This window comes from Erythranthe guttata, chromosome 12, assembly GCF_056151865.1.
Source record: "Erythranthe guttata isolate IM_541 chromosome 12, IM_541, whole genome shotgun sequence".
NCBI lineage: Eukaryota > Viridiplantae > Streptophyta > Magnoliopsida > Lamiales > Phrymaceae > Erythranthe > Erythranthe guttata.
Window position 1 is genome coordinate 9499905 of NC_142544.1, and position 23416 is coordinate 9523320.

A 23416-nucleotide genomic window follows, 5' to 3' on the forward strand; every position below is an offset into this window, starting at 1 on the left:
AACAACCGCAGAGAAGCATTTCAAAAAGGAATCGTCACTCACATGTGTGCAGAATTGACCAATCGTTTATTTGTTCATCTATATTAATACTACGTACTCACATCTTCAATTTCTCTTCATCGGATTACTAACGGAAACTAGAGCGGTTCTACATGTAGACAAAAAGGGTTGACATATATACTATTTTGTCTAGATTCATAGGAAGTTGGAGAACAAATCGAAATATATTTCACATACAACTATATATATAAAATTTTCTTCTCAAAATTTATAATTTATGGTGAAGGATAGATGAAAATTTGACAAAGGAGGAAATGAAATGAGAAGATACGAAACAAGGGAGCCTATGGCTACTTAAATAATTAACTAATTAAGATTGTGCTAATTCTTGTTGTAGGAGAATTTAGTTTCTATAAGGGATCACAAACCAAAATAACACATTCGACATAAATGACGGAAATACTATATTGTGAAACGAGAAAGGAATTTAGATACACTGCACTGATAAAGTATTCCTCCAATAAATCAGGCCACGTGAATTAGACATCTTATTACACGTTTGCACTTTACAACAGTTTACACGGTGGTTTTAACAAGATATTCTCCATGCACATAAAACAACGATTCAACAATAATTTCATCTATTGCGAATCTATAACAACATTACGGCGATTTCTATTCTTTAACAAAGTAAGATACACAAGGCGACCAAGTAGCTTTTTTTACAAATTAGATACGACCAACCTGAGTGTACGCTCAAGCTTAACGGCGATTTCAGCAGCAGCTTTCACAATTTTAACGTTTCCTCTTTTATCGCTTTGAACACGGGGCACATTCTGGTAATATTCCATTTGTTACCTGTCATCACAAAGAAAGATTCCACCACGTTGAGTTCATTATATAGATGCATTTCTTCCCCTCTTCTTAACTAATAAGACAGGTAAACTCAAGGATTTGTAATAAAGGAAAATATCTTCAAGATTTTGTTCATTTCCGAAGCAGTTTCACTAATACATTAAAGAATAGTACCCACGCCAACTTTCTTCACTCGATATTAACAGGATATAGTTAATGAACAACGTTTACGACAAAACATCGAATCTAACTGAATAAAGCATTCTTCCCTACTATATTTTCATTTCGCTCGATCTACAGCTACTTCATTATTTCATCCATCCTCGTATTTAAAGGCGCAAGGAACGAGTTTTGAAAACTAAAAAGAGAAGTTGTTTCACCTAGGTGACCGTTGTTAAAAGTTGAGTCATCAAAAGCAAACAAAATTACATCCAAATCCAAAATACGGGAGCAGATTGTTAAATAAAACCATGTTCCTAATAATTCGAAAATACGGGAGCAGATTATTTTAGCTACTGATATGACACACCAGTCTCAACTCTGCCATCGTAACTTTGGTACGGAACTTCGATCATAGGTTTCGGTACAGCACGTTCGCGAAAGTCTTCTGGAAATTTTTCGAAATCAGGACCAAAGTTGAACTTAACAACATAATTTGGCTGGTCGGGAAGAGTGTACATTGAAGCAGCGGGGTAGTAACGACCACCACAAATATCTGTGAAAGAAACACCCTGACTAATTCCGTTTTTGAAATACGATATTTCACTCCCTGCATAGCACAAGTCATAGTTCATACATAGCTCAATGAAAAGTTTCGAAATAACTTATTTATATGAATAAAAGCAAGTTTCTGTGAGAGATAAATAATACTTGCATTTACATATATATTCAAGTATAATCGATGTGCAGGAAAAAAAAACGGTTACAAAATTAATTGAACTACAAAAATATTTAATCAGACAAATCATTGGATGAGAGAACGTAACGTGAGAAACTCTATTTATATCAATCGCTCTTCGTTCCTGAAAACTGTGGATACTGATTGAGTACCTACTTAAGTTCATGGTAGTAAGCAAGGAATCTCATCAAGTTTGAAATAAGACGTCAAATACAATGAACTAGACTTTCCATGAACACATACAACTCCCCAACAAAAACTGAGAGAATCCGGAGAGAAATTCAAAATTTCATACAAGAAGTCGGTGAAGCACTATTCGAGACGTGGGAGCGGTTCAAACAATTAGTAAGGAGGTGCCCGAACCACGGACTGCAAGAGTGGCGCCAATTGCAAATATTTTACGATGGATTGCAAGACAACTCGAGAACCGTGCTCGACTCTGCAGCTGGATGTATGTTCATGAGTTTGACCTACGACGAAGCATACAAACTCTTAGAGCGAATCGCTCGAAATAAATACATGCGGGCATCGGACCGGTCGAATAGCGGAGCCGTCAAGACGGGAGGAATTTTGGAATTAGACGGAGTCTCTGCAATCACGGCCCAATTGGAGAAGTTATCGAAGCAAGTAGCGGCTTTGCAGACTCAGCAAGTCCACGCAGTCCAAGTTCCCGACCAGCGCGCAGAAGAAACGGAGTCTCTGAGTTATGTGCATGACACCAACCGACAACAGAGGAACCCGTACTCCAACACTTACAATCCCGGATGGAAGGATCACCCTAACTTTGGGTGGGGAGGAAATCAGCAAGGACAAAGGCAAGCACCACCTCAAGGCCAACCGGCTAATTATTCACGACCAGCTCCCGGATTTCAAAATCCGCCTCAAGCTCAACCTCAAGGTGGAGATCTCACAAATATCTTGGCGCAATTTATGACAACCACCCAAGCCTCCATCCGAAATTTGGAAACACAGATGGGTCAACTTGCAACCCAGCTAACCGCGAGGCCATCGGGAGCACTGCCGTCGAATACGGAAGATCCTCGGAAGAACAACGTCGAGCAGTGCACCGCTGTGAGTTTAAGGAATGGGAGACAATTGGAGGAAGCCCCACGAAAAGAGAAGGAACACACGGTAATCGAGGAGCCGAGCGTGATGGGGGAAAAAGAAGCAACTCACGAAGAACCACTATCATCTCCAGTGAAATCACGAGCCCCTCTAATTCCATATCCTCAGAAGCTTATAAAGAAGAAGCTCGATGCCATTATCAAAGATTTTTGGACAAGCTGAAAGAAATCCACATAAATATCCCGTTTATTGAAGCCCTTCAAAAGATGCCAAAGTGGGTGAAGTTCCTCAAGGATCTCGTGACAAAAAGGAAGAAATTGCAAGGGAACGAGATGATCCAACTCACGGAACAATGTAGTGCAATTCTTACACGGCCCCTTCCACAAAAACTCGACGATCCAGGTAAGTTCACTATCCCTTGTACTATAGGAGGTAAAAATTTTAGATCGCTTATTGATTTAGGTGCTAGCATTAATCTTATGCCTTATTCGACTTTTAAAAATCTTGGGTTAGGTGAGATTGAACCTACGGCTATAACTCTTCAATTAACCGATAGATCTTTAGTTTACCCAAAGGGTATTTTAGAGAATGTGCTAGTAAAAGTGAACAAATTTATCTTCCCGGTTGATTTTGTTGTACTCGATATAGATGAAGATAGGGAGATACCTCTTATTTTAGGGAGACCGTTTTTAGCCACTTCGAAAACTCTAATTGATTGTGCTAGTGGTGATCTTACAATGACGGTGCATGATGAAACGATCAAATTTAATGTTTTTTGTGCTAATAAAAATCCATGTGAGAATAATGAGTGTTTTAGTATTGAGCTTATGGATTTTACAAATCATGAAAAAATTGATGTTTCAATTTTGGACCATGGGAAAGCATCGTTGAGTGCAGGAGATGACAACGGAAAAGGGAATCGGAAGGAGCACAATTATTGTGCGAACTCAATTTCAACTCCTCCGAGAGATAGTCAAAAGAGTTGGGGTGCTAACGGTGACGAACGTGCAAGGAGGATGTGGCCACCTAAAGAACCAAACGAGCATTATCGGAGAGACGAATTCAATCGCCAAGTGACTTCGGTCACGTTAGCTTGAACAAAGAAGCAGGCAAAGTTCGGCTGAAGACTGTAAACTTAGCGCTTCTCGGGAGGCAACCCGAGCTTTCGTTTTTCTTATTTTATGTTTTTTTTAATTTTTAGTTTGTTTTTATTTTATTTTTCTGAAAAAAAAAAGTTTCAGGGGCACTAATAAGATTTTTTTATTTTTCAGGGGCTTAGTTGCAAAATTTGCAATTATTCACACGGCCGTGCAAGGAAAAGGCAGGAATCTCACACGGCCGTGTGAGATATCGATGGTGCTACTGTCCAAAATTGGAAAAGGGCACGGCCGTGCGGATTTTACACCTAAATCTCGCACGGCCGTGCGAAATTTGAAGAGGCTACTGCCCAAAATTGGAAAAGTGCACGGCCGTGCGAATCAAAAAAAAAAAAAAAAAAAAAAAAAAAGAATTCCATAATTTCAAATCCTCTCTCTCCCCCACTTCGAACCCTAGCCTTCCTTTTTTTCGAAATTTTCCCTTTTCTTTGACAAATTTCACCGAAAATTTACCAACTACACACATGTAATACGTAATCAAGGTGGTTTGTTGTTGATTTCCGCAGGAAGATTCAAGAACGGTGCAATTTTCTCAAAAAAAAAAAAAAAAAAAAAAAAAAAAAAAAAAACCATTCCACCAAGAACGCCCACAAGGTGTTCGACGATTTTCCCGCAACGATTCTTGAGCCGGTACCCGAGCTATTGGAGGATGACGAGGAGGATGATGCTCATGCACATGGTGGAGTTGGTGAGCAACCCGACGATGGTCCCGACGCTTAAACAGGTGTTTTCTATCCTTAAACTTCGGGCAAATCACATTGAGGGCAATGTGAATTTTAAGTTTGGGGGTGGTTAACTAATTGTTTTCGTTTATGTGCGTTTTATTTGTGTTTTAATTATTATTTTTTAGTTTGCATGCTTTAGTTTCTGTTTTAGTTTTTGTTTATTATTTCCGTTTTATTATTTGCTTCGACGCATCGATGAATTATGATGATGGGAGATGGTCAATGTTTGATGATGAAATTGCTTGTTTTATGTGATAGGGAATAGATATTTGTTTAGCTTTCGATTCAACGGAACGTAGAAGTGAATTATTGCTAGGAATCACACCTTGTGCATTGCTTTGGTTGAATGTTTTGCATTTTAAATTTGGAATTTATTTGTGCTAAATCATGCTTTGTTCGGTTTTAAATCTCACCTTAGGACATTTATGATACGAAGTGTTGGGTAGTAAGTGATTTGGGATATGATTTGGGCCTTCTTTGAACCGTTTGAGCCTTTCAATCCTACCTTTAAATTTTAATCCTTAGAACCTTGATTTGAGCCTCGGAGAAAAGGTGTTCTTTCTTTTAGCCAATATGTAGAAGTGGAAAAGTGGAGATTTTTGAATAATTATCCCTTGGAGTTGGTCGAAATGTTTTATAAGATCGTTCTTCTTCTTCGGAAAGAAAATATATATATATATATATATATATATATATATATATATATATATATATATATATATATATATATATATATATATATATATATATATATATATATATATATATATATATATATATACGTGCATCTTTATATATATATATATATATATCTAAATTCGATTCGAAAAAAAAAAAGAGAAAAGAAAAAGAAGAAGAAGAATAAATTAGAAGGGAGAAATAAGGACTAGTGGTTGAATTGTGTTGAAAACTCGATCCATTGCCTCAAGGCAAAAGTGTTGACGTGTGAATTTTGGAGAATCGAGTTTATTAAAGTCCCTAGAGGTGAATTCATTGTTTCAAACGCCTATCTTTAAAATTTTGGCGTAATCACCTCTATTCTAGAAAATTAGCCACACATACCCATATTACCTACCTCGGACCAAAGAGCCTAACAATTGAAAGCCACAAAGTCCCAATGATCCCAATAGCTTATTGTTCAATATTAGTTGAGTAAAATAATTTGGTGAGTATTTGGAGTCAAATATATGCATGTAAGTATAAATTCTTTCTATTTTTAACTTGCAAATATTGGATACTTGAAGCAATTGTATGATTTGTGGTTTTTGGTAATAGTGAGTGACTAAGTGCCGTTGAATGTTAAGCTTGCGAATGCCTAGGAATTATCATCATAATTGCAAGTTCTGAAAACACGAAGTTGACCAATCGATCTATGTAATGAGATGTATAGTCGTGTTTTATGTTCTTAATTTGATTTTACTTGAGGACAAGCAAAAGTTCAAGTTTGGGGGTGTGTTAAGTGTATATTTATATACTTAATTGTACCTTTTAATTGGAACTTTTGGTGTGTTTTAACGATAATTGGTGCTTAAAATGGTTATTATTTGTATTTTAGGTGCAAATTGAAGAATTGGCAACTTTTGGGGTGAAAACTGCAAATTCGGAGAAAAAATGGGCCAAAAGTGAAAAAACCAGAATTCTGAAGAATTGAAGACCGGACGGCCGTCCGGATTTTAAAGCCTATTCTCGCACGGCCGTCCGGATGGTCGAGTTGGCGCAGTGAAGGAATCTTAATTACACAAGGAAACCCGCCCTATTATATTTTTGCACCCTATTTAAAGGCCAAAAGCACACAATTAAAGGAGTCATCTTTTAACCTTTTATCGTTTATCTTAGTTTTTATTCTTCATCTTTCTACACGCGATCAAGGAGCACAAGAACGAAGACGAAGACTTGACGAATCTTCATCCTAGTTCTCCTCTTTGATTTTTATTTATAGCTTTTATGATTTTTCGTATTTTTATTATGTTTTTCGTAGCGAACATGAGTAGCTAAGTTTTTATTCTAGGATTTTGTTGGAACCCTATGTGGTAATTCAAACCGATTTTTATGCAAGTTTAATTCTTCGATTATTTCTTCTATCTTGATCTTATTTAGCGCATGAACGTAGCTAATTTATGTTGCTATTTGTTATTGTTAGAATTGATTGACAGATCGTTTTAATAATTAGAACAGGGATAGAAGAGCCTTCGAGTAGTTTTTCACCGAATGCGTGTGTTGATTGCATGTATTATCGTAGACATACAGATAATACCTTAGGTAGCCGTTTTCGAGACTTGTTATTTAATGCTTTATTTATACTAGGTTTGCATAGACATATAGTGAATCTTTTATGAATAATAGGCTTATAACACAGCGACAGCTGGTTATGAGTAATTTCGTGTCTTGGGTTAATAATCGGGAATCGTAACTTGCATAATAGGAGATTAATTAGGTGAAGAATTATCGCATAGGGGGAAGATAAAATCCTAAATCCGTTTTATATTGATATTTTCTCTTGTTTAATTGCTTTCTTAATTAGTTTAATTTATTTAGTTAATTAATTTGACAAACTTGCGTAGGCTGGATAAAAATCACAATTGTTAGGATTTGGTACTTAGGATTAAATAATTTGCGTATTCCCTGTGGGATCGACATCCGACTCTCACGAGTCTACTTTACTACTTGTTGCGATACGTGCACTTGCGTGTGAGTATTTAGCACCCAACACTAAGGTAGAACAAATCAATCTTCAGCACATCAAAAATTAACATTCAATTGCAAACGACACTCCATTTCCCATAAACAATGCACAATCAAGTACAGTAGAATCTCGATAAATTAATATCCGATAAATTAATAACTTCGCTTAAATAATAAATTTTCCCGGTCCCGATTCGGGGACAACGTGCTAAAATAATTCGCTAAATTTATAAGATAATACACATTCGGAAATTTTAAGAAGCCCCATATAATATATAAATTAATAATGCATAAAAATAATTCTTAAATTACATGAGGCTCGTTTGGTTTGAGTGAGGGGATTACATGGATTGATAATTAATCCAAGGATTGTACTGTTCAAAATAACATCTTAATGGCTAATCCCATATTTGGTATGGGTGATTGTACTGTTCAATTAAAAATAGCATTTTATTTCTTGTGGATGAAATTTATATAAAAATCCGAAAATACCCCTAACTTAAAAAAATAGATATTAAACATTTAAAAAAATAAACCCAAACATTTCAAAATTGACTCCCTCTCTCTCTCTCTCTCTCCCAATTTCGTCTAGTGTTCCGGCTCTTCAACTTCTACAACAGAGCTGCACGAATTTGAAGTTCCGAAGGTAAAGTAAAATTATTTTGGAATCACCCATTCAATTATACTTTTGATTCATATAATTCGCACATTGCTCATGAGTTTTTTATTTATTAATTTTCCAGTATGAGTTCGAATTCGAACTATATGCGAAATAGGGCAAATTGTCGTTCCAGTGACAGTGGTGAGTCTAATCCTTATTGTTCTGGATTATGTTTTCATTGTCATTGCGGTTTGGAAACGACAATTAAAACCTCGAGAACGGAAAGAAATCCAGGAAGACGATTTTATTGTTGTTCATTAAAAGAGGTAAGTAATTTAAAATTTAAATTATCTAATTATTTCGTTAAGTCTTTTACTGATTTTGAGTTGTTCTTTTGGAAAAAAATCCACGAAGACGATATTATTTCTATGAAATTATCTAATTATTTTTTATTTGGAAAAATATTTGTAGGAACATCGTTGTAATTTCTTTAGATGGTGTGACGAGTCAACTCGCGAACCGTCGGTTGAGGTTATATCTGGGCTATTGACCAAGCTTAATCTTTACGAACAAGAGAATTCTAACTTAAAAGCCCAGGTATTATTGTATAAACGTAAAGTCCAAACGATGAAGGTACTTTGTTGGACTACTATAATTGATATGTTGTTCTTAATGTTAGTTGTTCATTATGTGTTACATGGTGTATGTCTAAATTAAAAGTTTTTTTTTTCAAATGTTGTTGTGTAGCCTTTAACTATTAATTCAGGTTCTGAAATTAATTGTATGATATCTGATTTTGAGTAGTATTGTTCTTTGCAAGATCTCCATATTACATTGTGATAAATAAATTTACTCTGACTTGTCATGTCAAAGGCGAATTTTTTTAATGCATTCATAAGTAATTAATGTTTTTATTGACACATTAATAGGTAATTAATGTAATGTAGTTGGCAAGTAGACGTTTTGCAGAACTTATGCGTATGAACTTTTGGTGTGTATTAAATTTCTTGCTTTTCCAAGAAGAATACTAATCATTTCACTTATGCAAGCATTAAGTGGAAAATAACCTACCACCCCTCCCATCTGTTCTATAAATTGACCCCCGTTTATTCTTCAAAGGACACTAGTGTCTTTTTAATTTCCTCAATTGAAATAAAAAACCTCAAAAAATGGCCACTGTTCCAAGAATCAAACAAGATGCCTTCTTCTATGATGGAGAATGGACTTGGCGTGTTGATCGCCGTTTTATTGAAGTTGTGGTGGATGATGCAAAGAATGGTAACTTTTGGTGGGGTTCAAACAACAGCACTACGATTCTTCGCGGACTTGGAACCATCAACAAAGAGTTTGGAACTTCCTTTACCTATGAGCAGTGTGAAAACAAGCTGAAGTTAATGGAAATGAGGTATTACACGTTCAAAGCCATCATTTCGTCTACGGGTGTTCAGTATGATGAAGAAACTAATTTCGTGCATGCAAACAAGACCACATGGGATGCCATCTTCTATGTAAGTCCACTGTTTTATTTATAATTTTTATAACTTGTTTTGTAATTGTTTAGTTAACTTGCGGTTTTTTTTTTTTTCTTATAGCGTTTCAAACTAGGCCGTGCATACAACCCGTGGGGTGAACCAGAATGGAAAAAGTTATCATTCATCTTCAGCGACAAACACACTTTCGGTTGGAAGAACAACGAGGTCATTGACATTGACTCCGCATCCCAGGACATATTTGAAGAAAAGCTACCTGTTGAGCCCGTTAATGCGCCACCACCAATGCCCCCCGATTACATCAACATCTCAAGCGACCTTGATGATTCTATTGATAGTGAGATGTGGACCTATTTGCTTGAAGGGTACCAGCCTGCCGTGATGCAGATAGACGAAGAGCAAGAGGACAATGACGGTGAACAGTATTAGGAGCCACTGGAAGTTAGTGAGACCGAGTCTTCGGACATGGACGTTGGTGGTGGGGCAGTGAATGATGGTGGTTCATCGAATATGGAGATACGCAGCTCGTCTGGATCAAATTCACCGATTTACAAATGAATCTTCTTCATTGGGGTCTTGGTTTGTGGTTGTCTTTTCTCGGTTGTAGTCTTTTAAGTTTCAGTAGTGGTGTTGTTAATTTCTTTGTTTGTTAAGTACTTTAAGTTGTGGTATAAGATAAAATAAGTAAGTACAAGATTATATTGTGGTATATAAGATAAGCTATATACATATATAATTTATAAATTATAACCATAATAAATTAATTGCGTAGTAATAAAATATTATACATCGTTTTAATTTTAGAATTCCAACAAATTTAAAATTTATCGTTACACAAGTCTTCAAAAACTTTAAGTTCATAGTCTGGGAAAATAAAAGTTGTAAGCATAATTCAGAAACATGCCTTAAAAATAAACTATTACTAAACAACAAATTTTAAATTTCCTTCTCAGCAATCATGCGAGCATATATGCTTCTTTCTGCATCAGGTAAACTGAAGAACAAGTCTAGCTCTTCCGTGTTCTTCACAAGCAATTTCGCAACTTGTATTTTTTCCTCAACCCCAAGAAAATTCATGTTTTTCAGTGCATCGTAAACTTCTTTGCGAGCTTTTGCCTTACGGTCCTGCTCGAAACCTATCCTCTTCGCAATTTCCCCCAAACGCCCTTCGGTTTGTTCGGATGAAGTAGACATTACTGCGAAGAATTTTTCATCAAAGCTGTCATCTTCAAATTTGCGCTTGTTCGAGGACTTCGTTTTAGTGCCAATGGAACTTTGACCCAAATTGTTAGATTGAAACTCGGTAGCTTCTTCTTGTAAATTGAATGGCATCTCTGGCACATAATCACCACTACCCTCGTTATCTATGCCCTCTTTATCTCTCATGGTTTGTACCATATCAACAAAATCTTCCGCGTTTTCTCCAATTGCTCTGTCCTTACCAAAGATCTCCAGCCAATCCTTATAAAAAGGAAACGACTTGTGACGCATGGTACGAGCATTTTTGTCTGTCTGTAATAATTAAGAATACATATTAATCTAATATTATTGATCCCAACTCACTAAATTATATGCAACAACATGACAAAACAATTCGAATTTACCTTGACATAGGTATCCCAAACATCATCACTTTCAATGTCGATGGTATTAGTAGCATCACACCATCCAAAGCCACTACGGGTCATCATAGTTGACAAAGAGCCATAGGTCTTCTTCCAAACGTGTATCTTGGAGTTAATATGAGGATCCGCTCTAATATCTGTGCCCGGAAATGCTCTCAACATATGGTGTTGTAGAATCCCAAGAAACCCCGTCTTAAATCCATTGTCGCACTTCCAACCCGTGAGAACGAGGTCCTTCAAACCGTTAATCAAAGCTTGTTCCTCGGCAACGGACCATGATCTTCTAGTTTTGTCGGTCTTCCGAACACCCAAAGTTTTTCTGTTCCCACTTGAATTCATCTTAACCTGTACTAGAACCCCAAATATTATATTACATTAAAGAAATCCAATGAAGTAAAAAATAGACTCAGTGTTAAGTGTATATTTTTACACTTTATTGTATCTTGTTATTTGAGCTTTTGGTGTGTTTTAACGATAAATGGTGCTTAAAAAGTTGATTTATTGTATTTTAGGTACAAATTGAAGAATTGGAAAAGTATGGGGTCAAAACTGCAATTTTGGCGAAAATATGGGTCAAAAGTGAAAATATCAAAATTCTGAAGATTTAATGCTGAGACCCCCGTCCCAGTTTTAGTGCAAATCGTGGGACCCCCGTCCGAGAATCCGAAGTTGCGCAGTAAAGGAATTTTAATTGTACAAGGAAACTGCCTTCTTCCCCAAGTTCTTCACCCTATATAAGACCAATCCAAGCACACTATTGAGCATCTTTTTTACACAATTTCAAGAGCAACAAAGCAATAACGAAGACGAAGAATTCGAAGACTTCAAGCATAGATTTATCGTCTATGATTTATTTTATTTGCGTTTTTCCTTTAATCACGAGTAGCTAATTTTCTTATTTCTAGGATTTTATTTGGAACCCTATGTGGGATTTATGAACCCAATTCTATGATTTTATGCAAGTTTTAATTTCGGATTATTTCTTCTACTTGTTTTATTAAGTTCATGAAACTGGCCACTTTATGCGCTTTTATGTTATTGTTAATCGCATGAATCGGAAGATCGGGTTAATAATTAGAACTGTGGTAGAAGAGCCTTTGTGGTATTAACATAGGAATATAGTTAATCTATTAGGTAGCCATTATTGAGATTTGTGCTTAATGCTGTGTTCTAGAATTAATTGCATAGGAATATAGTAATTGAATCTAGAGGATTAGAATCGTAATACACGCGGAAGCGGGTTATGATTATTTTAGCATCTCAGGTTAATAATCCGGGTTAATTGTTTGCATAATTGAAGGAATTGGGGGAGTAATAATCACATAGGGGGAAGAATAAAATCCTAGGCTTGCTTATCTTGATTAAATCTTCGTTTTAAATTGCTTTCTTGTTTTTGCTTGCCTTTTAATTTATTTTAATTCTCTCTAAAGTCGACTGTGTAGGGTGGGCTTGATAATAATTGGTAGAATTTAGCGTCTACGATTAAGTAATTAAATATTCCCTGTGGGTTCGATATCCGGACTTAATTGTCCACTATATTACTTGTACGATACGTGCACTTGCGTGTAGGTTTTCGACCAACAAGTTTTTGGCGCCGTTGCCGGGGAATATTTTAATTATTTATTTTATTCTAGCTCTAGATTTGAACAATTTTCACGATTCACCCATTTAATTTTTGTTTTATTTTATTTTTCTTTTTAGGTATTGTGTATGCGCAGAAGACTCGATCTTGCTAGAGAACCGTTTGATCCCGAAATCGAACGTACTTTTCGAGCGGCTAGGAGACTTCAACGCGAAAACAATATAATGGAGGACGAAGAACGCGGGGCAGCGGGTAATTTACTCAATGCCAACAGAAACCAAATCCAAGACCCACCCGCTCAACTCCCATTACAACCAGCAGCTAGGCCACGGGCACTTCAAGACTACATAATCCCGACTCATGACGGATTCCGGCCGAGCATCCAATATCCACCTATTGAGGCGCACAATTTTGAGATCAAGCAAGGCCTTTTGACGATGCTCCAAAATAACGGGCTATTTAGTGGATTGGCGGGTGAAGATCCCCATCTTCACATTGTCAATTTTCTAGATACCTGTAACTCCCACCGTCAAAACGGCGTGTCCCAAGAGGCGCTTCAATTAATTATCTTCAAGCACTCCTTACAAGGAAGAGCTCGCCAGTGGTTGATGTCCCAAGCCCCCCACTCTATCTCGTCGTGGTCTCAACTCCTCAACCTTTTCATGAAAGTTTACAGCTCACCCGAGAAAGACGAGAGAATCCGACGAGAAATTCATAATTTTTTCCAAGAGCAAGGAGAGCAATTATACGAGGCATGGGAGAGATTAAAAACTCTTTTGCGGCAGTGTCCAACACATGGAGTCGAACAATGGCGGCAAATCCACATCTTCTACCAAGGGATCAACGAGAATGCACGAACCGTTTTAGATGCCTCAACCGGAGGTAATTTTATGAGTCAATCGATACCGGACGCATTTATCATGTTGGATCAAATTGCTCAAAATCGGTTTGCCAAGTCTAGCGAGAGGACGGTTAGTGGAGCCAAGAAAGTTCCCGGAGTGTTGGAGTTAGATGCAATTACGGCCCTTCAATCTCAAGTGACCCAAATTGCTCAACAAAATCAACTCCTTCTGCAGCACATCAAAGCAAGTCCACCACAACAAGTCCAAGCAATCGATTCTCCATGTTGTGAAATTTGCGGTGGAAATCACTACACGCTCCAATGCCAACAAGATGTGGAGTCGCTCAACTACGTCAACAATGCGCCTCGCAAATTCCAAAATCAAGGGTGGAGATCAGAAGGGCAATATGGAGGAAATCAACAAGGCCAAGGGTATCAAAGACCCCAAGGTCAATTTCAAAATCAAGCCCCTCCTCAACAAAGCTATCAAGGCAACAATCCACCGGCCCAAAAATCAAATACGAATGAGATATTGGCCCAATTCATGACCGCTACCCAAGCCTCGCTGCGGAATTTGGAGAATCAATTCGCTCAATTCGTTGTGAATCAAGAGAAACGTCCGGCGGGAGCATTGCCATCGAATACGGAAGATCCTCGAAAGCAAAAGTTCGAGACGTGCCAAACTATCGATTTCAAGATCGAGAAAAAGGAAGAAAGTCAAGTCAAGCCGCAAGTCACTGTAGCCGAATGGGTCGAACCAATCCCATATCCACAAAGATTGCTAACGAAAAAGATCGAGGTCGAGACGTGCCAAGCAGTCACCTTGAAGAACGGTAAGCAATTGAAAGAAGCCCCACGAAAAGAGAAGCGGAACACTGTAATCGAGAAGCCAAAAGTGAATGAGGAAAAAGAATCAACTCATGAAGAGCCACCATCAACGGTGCCTTCACAAGTCCCTCCAATTCCTTATCCTCAAAAGTTTATAAAGAAGAATCTCGACGCCGAATATCAAAGATTTTTGGACAAGTTGAAGGAAATTCGCATAAATATTCCTTTCATTGAAGCACTTCAAAAGATGCCAAAGTGGGTGAAGTTCCTCAAGGACCTCGTGAAGAAAAGTAAGAAATTGCAAGGGAACGAGATGATCCAACTCACGGAGCAAATTAGTGCAATTCTTACTCGGCCTCTTCCACAAAAACTCGGCGATCCAGGTAAGTTTACTATTCCTTGCACTATAGGAGGCAAAAATTTTAGATCGCTCATTGATTTAGGTTCTAGCTAGCATTAATCTTATGCCGTACTCTACTTTTAAAAATCTTGGGTTAGGAGAAATTGAACCGACGGCTATAACTCTTCAATTAGCCGATAGATCTTTAGTTTACCCAAAAGGTATTTTAGAGAATGTGCTAGTGAACGTCAATAAATTTATCTTCCCTGTTGATTTCGTGATACTAGATATAGATGAGGATAGGGAGATACCTCTTATCGTAGGGAGACCGTTTTTAGCCACGTCGAAAACTCTCATTGATTGTGCTAGTGGTGATCTTACAATGACTGTGCATGATCAAACAATCAAATTCAATGTTTTTAGTGTTAATAAAAATCCATGTGATAATAATGATTGTTTTGCTATTGAGCTTATGGATTTTACAAATAATGAAAAATTTGATGTTTCGATCTTGGACAATGGGAAAGCATATTTGAGTGCAGGAGATGATGGCGGAAACGAAAATCGGAAGGAGCAAGTTTACTTCATGGACTCAATTTCAACTCCTCCGAGAGAAAGTCATACGAGTTTGAGTCTTAACGGCGATGAGAGTGCAAGGAAGATGTTGCCACCCAAAGACTCGAGCAAATCACGAGAGAAGGATGAGTCAAGCTATTGTGGTCGTAAGGAGAAAATCAAAAAGGAATTGCACAAAGGACAATTGGTGTTATTGTGCAAATCACGTCTTTGGTTATTTCCAAGGAAGCTCAAATCAAAGTGGTCGCGGCCGTTTATTGTCCAAGAATTTCTTCCTCACGAGGTGGTCAAAATAAAGGAGCGCGATTCAAATCGTACGTTCAACGTGAAGCGGAGCCGGCTCAAATCGTATTGGGAAGCGAGTGAAGAATGCCAAGTGACCTCGGTCACTTTTGCTTGAAAATAACGAAGCAATGTCCGGCTGAAGACTTTAAACTTAGCGCTTCTCGGGAGGCAACCCGAGCTTTATTGTTTTTCGTAGTTTTCTTTAATTTTTCGTTTCATTTTTATTGTCATGGGCATGCAATCTAATGAATTTATTTGAATTTTAATTTTCAGGGTCGAAAACATGGTCAGGGGGTCGAGACGGCCGTCCGAAATTGCAAGCAAAATCCCGGACGGCCGTCTGGGAAACAGAAAGCCCGAAACGGCATCACTGCCTGTGGGACGGCCGTCCGAAAATAAGGCACAAACATGGGACGGCCGTCCCGTGAACAGATGGGAGACAGAAGATGTCGGACGGCCGTCCGAAAATCAGCACAAAAACCGGGACGGCCGTCCGACTATTTTTGGGGCGTTTTAACTTTAAAAAATTAGATTTTCTCCCCAATTATTTCCTAAACCCTCCTCTTTCCTTCTCTCAAACTCCCCCACACACAAATGGAGGCTAGAGAATCGAACCAAATTCTCCAAAATCTACTCTTTCAAGGCATGCCCACAAGGTGTTCGACAATTTGCTCCAACCAAATTTTGAGTTCGATTGTCAACCAATTCTCACCGAATCTATTCCAAACTCTCTCCCAACTATGTCATCCAACAAACGAGGCCGCACGAGCGAAGTATCATCTTCCAAAGGGAAGGGAAAGGGAAAGAAAAGTGCCACCGCCCAATGAGGACGAGCGTGAGAGAGCTAGGGAGGAGCAACCCGATCACATCGACTCCGACTAAATCAGGTGTTATCTATCCTTAAACTTTGCGCTAATTTCGTTGAGGGCAACGAAAATTTTAAGTTTGGGGGGGAAAAACATGTTTTTGTTCTTATTTGTTTTAGTTTGCATGCATTAGGTTTTATTTATTTTTATTGCTTTTATCGTTTTCTTTTCCGGAATATATAAAAAAAAATAAAAAAAAAAATTTGCTTGAGTCGAATGCATCGATGATTTATGATGATGAGAGATGATCAATGTTAGATGATGAAATTGCTTGTTTTATGTGATAAGGATTTGATGTTTGTTTAGCTTTCGATTCAACGGGACTTAGAAGCGAATTATTGTTAGGAATCACATTTTGTGCATTGCTTTGGTTGAATGTTTTGTATTTTAAATTTGGAATTTATTTGTGCTAGATCATGCTATGTTCGGTTTTAGAACTCACCTTAGAAAATTTATGATACGAAGTATTGAGTAGTAAGTGATTTGGGATATGATTTGGGCCTTCTTTGAACCGTTTGAGCCTTTCAAGCCGACATTTTTATCGAAATTCCTTAGAACCTTGATTTGAGCCTCGGAGAAAATGTGTTCTTTCTTTTAGCCATGTGTATAAGGTAGAAAAGTGGAGACTCTTGAAAAAAAAAAAAAAAAATTACCCCTTGAAGTTCGGTCGAAATTTTTTTATAAGGTCCTTCTTCTTCTTCGGAAAAAAAAAAGAAAAAAAAAGGAAAAAAGAAATAAAAAGAAGACAAATATCTATGCTTCTATATATATAAAAAAAAAAAAGAGAAAAAAGAGAAGAAGAAGAGACTAGAAGGGAGAAATAAGGACTAGTTGTTGAATTATTTTTGAAAACTCGACCCATTGTCTCAAAAGCAAAAGTGGAGACTTTTGAACTTTTGAGAATCGAGTTTATTAAAGTCCGTAGAAGTGAATTCATTGTTTCAAACGCCTATCTTTCAAATTTTGACGTAATCACCTAAATTCAAGAAGAATAGCCACACATACCCATATTTCCTACCTCAAACCAAAGAGCCTAACAATTGAAAGCCACAAAGCCCCAATGATCCCAATAGCTTAATGTTCGATATTAGTAGAGTAGAATAATTTGGTGAGTATTTGGAGTCAAGCATATGCATGTAAGTATAAATTCTTTCTATCTTTAATTTGCAAATATTGGATGCTTGAAGCAATTGTATGAATTGTGGTTTTTGGTAATGGTGAGTGACTAAGTGTTGTTGAATTTTGAGCTTGCGAATGCCTAAGAATTGTCATTATAATTTCAAGTTCTGAAAACGTGAAGTTGATCATTGATCTATGTGATGAGATGTAATAGTTGAGTTATTTGCTTATTGGTAGATTTTGCTTGAGGACAAGCAAAAGTTCAAGTTTGGGGGTGTGTTAAGTGTATATTTTTACACTTTATTGTATCTTTTTATTTGAGCTTTTGGTGTGTTTTAACGATAAATGGTGCTTAAAAAGTTGATTTATTGTATTTTAGGTACAAATTGAAGAATTGGAAAAGTATGGGGTCAAAACTGCAATTTTGGCGAAAATATGGGTCAAAAGTGAAAATATCAAAATTATGAAGATTTAATGCTGAGACCCCCGTCCCAGTTTTAGTGCAAATCGTGGGACCCCCGTCCGAGAATCTGAAGTTGCGCAGTAAAGGAATTTTAATTGTACAAGGAAACTGCCTTCTTCCCCAAGTTCTTCACCCTATATAAGACCAATCCAAGCACACAATTGAGCATCTTTTTTACACAATTTCAAGAGCAACAAAGCAATAACGAAGACGAAGAATTCGAAGACTTCAAGCATAGATTTATCGTCTATGATTTATTTTATTTGCGTTTTTCCTTTAATCACGAGTAGCTAATTTTCTTATTTCTAGGATTTTATTTGGAACCCTATGTGGGATTTATGAACCCAATTCTATGATTTTATGCAAGTTTTAATTTCGGATTATTTCTTCTACTTGTTTTATTATGTTCATGAAACTGGCCACTTTATGCGCTTTTATGTTATTGTTAATCGCATGAATCGGAAGATCGGGTTAATAATTAGAACTGTGGTAGAAGAGCCTTTGTGGTATTAACATAGGAATATAGTTAATCTATTAGGTAGCCATTATTGAGATTTGTGCTTAATGCTGTGTTCTAGAATTAATTGCATAGGAATATAGTAATTGAATCTAGAGGATTAGAATCGTAATACACGCGGAAGCGGGTTATGATTATTTTAGCATCTGAGGTTAATAATCCGGGTTAATTGTTTGCATAATTGAAGGAATTGGGGGAGTAATAATCACATAGGGGGAAGAATAAAATCCTAGGCTTGCTTATCTTGATTAAATCTTCGTTTTAAATTGCTTTCTTGTTTTTGCTTGCCTTTTAATTTATTTTAATTCTCTCTAAAGTCGACTGTGTAGGGTGGGCTTGATAATAATTGGTAGAATTTAGCGTCTACGATTAAGTAATTAAATATTCCCTGTGGGTTCGATATCCGGACTTAATTGTCCACTATATTACTTGTACGATACGTGCACTTGCGTGTAGGTTTTCGACCAACACTCAGTAAATTATAATAAGCATGGTATGAAATATGACGGCATTGCCAACAAATAACATTATACTACGATTTAAGTTCAACAATAATTGAATACATAGTGATGCAAATAACAAAGTAACTAAAATTATCGTCTGGTCCTCCAGTCATCGTACATAGCTCTAGCTATATCGTCCCTCCACGACACCCATTGTTGTGAGGTTTCCACACTTTCAATAAACCTAAGTGCGGGATCGTTGCTGGGGTTATGGATTGGCCGGAGACTTGCTTCCAATGGGTCTACGGGCATCTCTTTACGAATGAAATTTTGTAACAAGCAACAAGCCATAATAATACGGTTGTGGACTTTGATAGGATAATGAGAACTAGTACGCAATAGGCCCCAACGTGACTTCAATAACCCAAACGATCTTTTTATCACATTTCGAGCATTGGCATGCTTCATATTGAAATATTCCTTATAATCTTTTGGAGCATTATTACCATCCCATTCATCCAAGTGATACCTAACACCTCTATATGGGGCTAAAAACCCCTCTCCATTTGTGTAGCCATTATCGCAAAGGTAGTAATTTCCTGAAATCCACAAAATGAAAAATATTTTTAAATCACATATATGTTCAAAAATATTGAAAGAGGTTTGGAAAGGATCAGTACCATCGGGAATTCTCAAACCATTAGGTCTACAAACGGCATATCGAAGGACTCTACTATCAGCAGCGGAACCCTCCCATCGAGTTAAAATATAACTATAACACAAGGTTGCATCACACACACCTAGCACATTAACTGAAATATCTCCCTTGCGATTTCTATAGCGCGCCTTTTCTAGTTGAGCAACCCTAACTTTTATATAAGTACCATCTAATGCTCCTAAACATCCCTACACATTGAAACCAAAAAGTTTCACAACACTTTATTTGCATATTACTAAACATATATAAAGGTAACTACATGTCTTTATTACCTTAAACGGTTTCCACCGAACGTCTGTACACCCCTCATCAATAGGTGTTGGCTTCACAATCAACAACGGGTATAGCTTAATTACAGCATTTGGAACACTATTGAAGTGCTTACTAACCGTATACCCGGATCTGTTGAAATTATACCCTACAATTCTATTTTTAGTATGATGTCCCAATATATGCAAGAAAATGGCCAATTGTTCATTAACTTTTACATTCCGTGTATCAACTAAGCCACCAAAATTCTGAATTAGAAAACACAGTCGGACAAATGCATTTTTGGACATACGCAAATTATCAAAACAATGTACATCAGTACCGTGTATCAATCTATTAACTTTTTCTAACTGGTCGGGCACTCCAGCATTCAAACTATAAGACATATAAGAACGCACTAAACGATTACGAATTGCACGACGTTCTTTTAACTTACGATAAGCCCCATAACATGCCATAAGGAATAACTTGGAAATGTTAATTATTTCTTCCAAAACCAACAAGATCTCTTCATGCTCCTCTCTAATATCCATTTCAAACAAAAATTGTACGAAACTGCAATAACAAAATCAATAACAAGTTTTATACTTATAATATAATTTAAAATAACATACCCAACACATTAGAACCACAATATCATAATAATAAGTAAAATTGTAGAAAAAATGTTAATTAAAAAGGAAGATTTACCTCACCGAGCCTGCGTATGAGTTAGTAGGAGCACCGACGCTGGAACGAACACCTTCATGTGTTCGATTCTTGAAGAAATTCAAAAAAATAATGAATGCGGGATGATAATGTAATGAATCCATGAAAAAAATATGTATACGATTTAATTTACCCCAGTGATTGTTCTTTCTCTGTTGAAGAACACCTGTGAAGCAAAAAATGGAAAAAAGAAAATTCGTTCGAAATGGGGATCTACTGTTATTGGTAAGATTGTGTGTATAGTGGGTGGGAAAAATAAATATTTTGATTAATTGAATTTATTGATGAGGGTATTAGTGTAAAGAACCCTATGCCAGCTGTATTCATTTGTTTGGGATTGTGTAATCCACCCAATATTGGGTGGACAAGTTATCACTCAAGTAAGGGATTAAAAACCGGGCCAGCCATCAATCATGGGCTTTAATCACTCTAACCAAACGTCTGATTCAGTTGGATTAATTAGTCAATAACCCCTTATCACTCAAACCAAACGAGCCCGTAGTACATATTTTATAGATCTATGAAAGCTTAATACGATATAATTTAATTGTCGCTTGTTGAAGTTCACATTACCATCAATCTCGTCTCTCACTTTTAGAACTTTCGGTATAGTTTTCTCATAAATCAACATAAAATCGTTCTATACCATTGCTGCTTTAAGAGCTTCCATTCGTGAAACGGGCTCTATAATGCATTGAACTAATGGTACGATGAATAATATAAACGTAATTTAAAAAAAAAATGTATTTATTCAAAATAATAATAAAAGTAATTTCATAAATTAATAATTTATTAATTAATGTATAAATTAATAATTATTAATTTATCGATAAGTTAATATTTCGCTAAATTAATGAAATTTTGATGGTTCCATATTAATTGTATAAGCAAATAACAAGCACACCTTAAATCAAGCAAAATTAAATTCACAATCATCAAACCTAAGTCCACAATCCTCCTCAAGAACACATAACATAAAGCACTCACCCGGAACAACTTTGGGGGGTTCCTCCTTTGCATCGGGAGCAGACACATACCAGTGCCCCTTGTGCCAAACCAAGCACCGAGGATTGGGGGCGTAGGCCCCTCCATCCGGCAAATTGATATAAAACCCTATAACATCACCTTCTTTATACCCTTCACCCCCATACTTCTCTCTCAATGCTTTATGCACTTTACTCCCATCAATATCCCTATATCCAAAACTATTGCCATCGTATCCAACGGGTGCCTGCAAATCCCCTTTATCGGTGGACCACCCGAGCCTCGTGTGTCCCGTCTCTCCCAAACGCACCACTTTAATCTCGAAGTACCACGCGCCCTCGACCACTCCCCGCGTCGCCCTCACCATTCTGTACCCCTTTGTGCAGCTTGCGGTCATTCTATCGTCGCTCAGTTCGACCTTCTCCGCCTTGTGGACCTTCGAGAGGCAGATTCTCGAGTCCGGGCTATCGTCGGTTTTATCTGGGAATCTCGGTACCGGGGAAATCAACATTCTATCTTCGGCTAAGGGGTGGCCGTATGTGGGGTTCTTGGAACTGTGGCTGCTGTTTGATGCATGCTTGGTTTTCTTCTTCCCCTTCCTGGTGGTGGTGGTCCACACGTCCTTCTTCTTTGATTTCTTTCCTGATTTGGCGGTGGGCGGGTTTCCGCTCCGGGGCGGTGGAGGAACTACATCAGGCGGCGGGGGCATTTCGGTAATTTTAGCATCAGGGGTTTCGCGTTTGGGCGAATCGGGGAGCGTCTTCTGTGGGGGCTCCTCTTCTTCTTCCTCCTCCTCTCCAACTTCCTCGGTGCCAATTTCTGGTGGGAGATCGGCGGAATTCGGAGTACCATGATTGTCGATTTGATCGGCGTCTCGAGGAGTTACGATTCCGTACGAGGAAATTTCTTCAGGCGAAACGTCTTCGGAGGCAGCGGCTTCAAGCTGTTGCTTGATTTCAATCACGCGATTCTGTTCGGGCAACTCGGGCTTCATATCGGGTATCACGACGGCGTTTACCAGCTTGGCGGCGGCGGTGATCGGTGGTGGAAGGGGAGGGGAGTCTTCATCGGTGTCTGTCGTCTCGGTAAGTGGCCTGTAGAGTGTCCATTGAAGTGAGTATTGAGAAGAAAGGACACAGAAAACGGTGGACTGGTTGAGTTTTATCTGAAAATGATTGGGCTTTATAATTCTAATAAACTAGTAATAATGGGCTTCAATTCTATAGCTTAGCCCACTAGTAATAATAATAATATGTAAATCATATTTTCAATTGTACACAAAATGTCTGAAATGTCCTTTATTAAACGATTTTCTATTTTTTTATTCTTTATTTTAACTGTACATGTAACCAAACACCGGTTATCCCTCCTTCCGATATATAATAATAGTTCCCAAACATGTCCAAATCGTCCCAAAATTACGAGAGAAAAATAATAGTCAACAACCTTTGATTGAAGTGCTAGGATGTTGTCGCCACCATAAGAATTATCAGCTCTTTATCGTTGCAATCAAGAATAATGAGACTATGAAGACTATGAAGAAGTTTCTTGATATTGTAGCAGAAAAATGTGGAGTTACATATCTAAATTAGTTGGTTCTTTAGTGTCTAGTCCCGTATGGAAGACTGTATATAGGGCTGGAAAAAACATACCGATTACCATATACCATGGTATACCAACCAAGGATTACCGAAAAATTACCGAAACAACGGTTACCATTGTCTACGGTACGGTATTAGTACCGTACCATTACAATATGGTACGGTATTGGTATTGTA

The 23416-nt window shown here is 37.4% G+C and overlaps 2 protein-coding genes and 1 long non-coding RNA gene across 3 annotated transcripts; 1 reads left to right on the forward strand and 2 right to left on the reverse strand.

Annotated features, from left to right (window-relative positions):
* Positions 1–607: 607 nt before the first annotated feature.
* Positions 608–23357, reverse strand: LOC105954299 (protein TRAUCO). The gene is made up of 4 exons (XM_012977970.2): positions 23340–23357; positions 21642–22803; positions 1385–1624; positions 608–858 (listed from the first exon to the last, which is right to left on the reverse strand). Exons 1-4 carry the CDS (start codon positions 23355–23357, stop codon positions 788–790), a joined length of 1491 nt encoding a protein of 496 aa, XP_012833424.2. The 3' UTR covers positions 608–787.
* Positions 7933–10184, forward strand: LOC148766420 (uncharacterized). The gene is made up of 3 exons (XR_016034861.1): positions 7933–8028; positions 8126–8309; positions 8455–10184. It is a non-coding gene; the product is annotated as an uncharacterized LOC148766420 (long non-coding RNA).
* LOC148766421 (uncharacterized) lies at positions 19015–20509 on the reverse strand. Its single transcript, XM_088826774.1, has 3 exons — positions 19949–20509; positions 19639–19864; positions 19015–19557 (listed from the first exon to the last, which is right to left on the reverse strand). Exons 1-3 carry the CDS (start codon positions 20477–20479, stop codon positions 19109–19111), a joined length of 1206 nt encoding a protein of 401 aa, XP_088682900.1. The 5' UTR covers positions 20480–20509; the 3' UTR covers positions 19015–19108.
* Positions 23358–23416: the final 59 nt, after the last annotated feature.

Bases quoted from the DNA above. Each gene is read 5' to 3' on its own strand.
- LOC148766421 (XM_088826774.1), bottom strand. From the start codon at position 20,479: ATGGATATTAGAGAGGAGCATGAAGAGATCTTGTTGGTTTTGGAAGAA. The intron at 19,865-19,948 runs GTAATAAAGACA...TTCAATGTGTAG, and splicing joins TTCGGTGGAAACCGTTTAAG to GGATGTTTAGGAGCATTAGA. The intron at 19,558-19,638 runs GTACTGATCCTT...TGTGGATTTCAG, and splicing joins TGGTTTGAGAATTCCCGATG to GAAATTACTACCTTTGCGAT.
- LOC105954299 (XM_012977970.2), bottom strand. The intron at 1,625-21,641 runs GTGAGTGCTTTA...TGTGCTATGCAG, and splicing joins ACCCCCCAAAGTTGTTCCGG to GGAGTGAAATATCGTATTTC. The intron at 859-1,384 runs GTGTGTCATATC...TTGTGATGACAG, and splicing joins CGATGGCAGAGTTGAGACTG to GTAACAAATGGAATATTACC.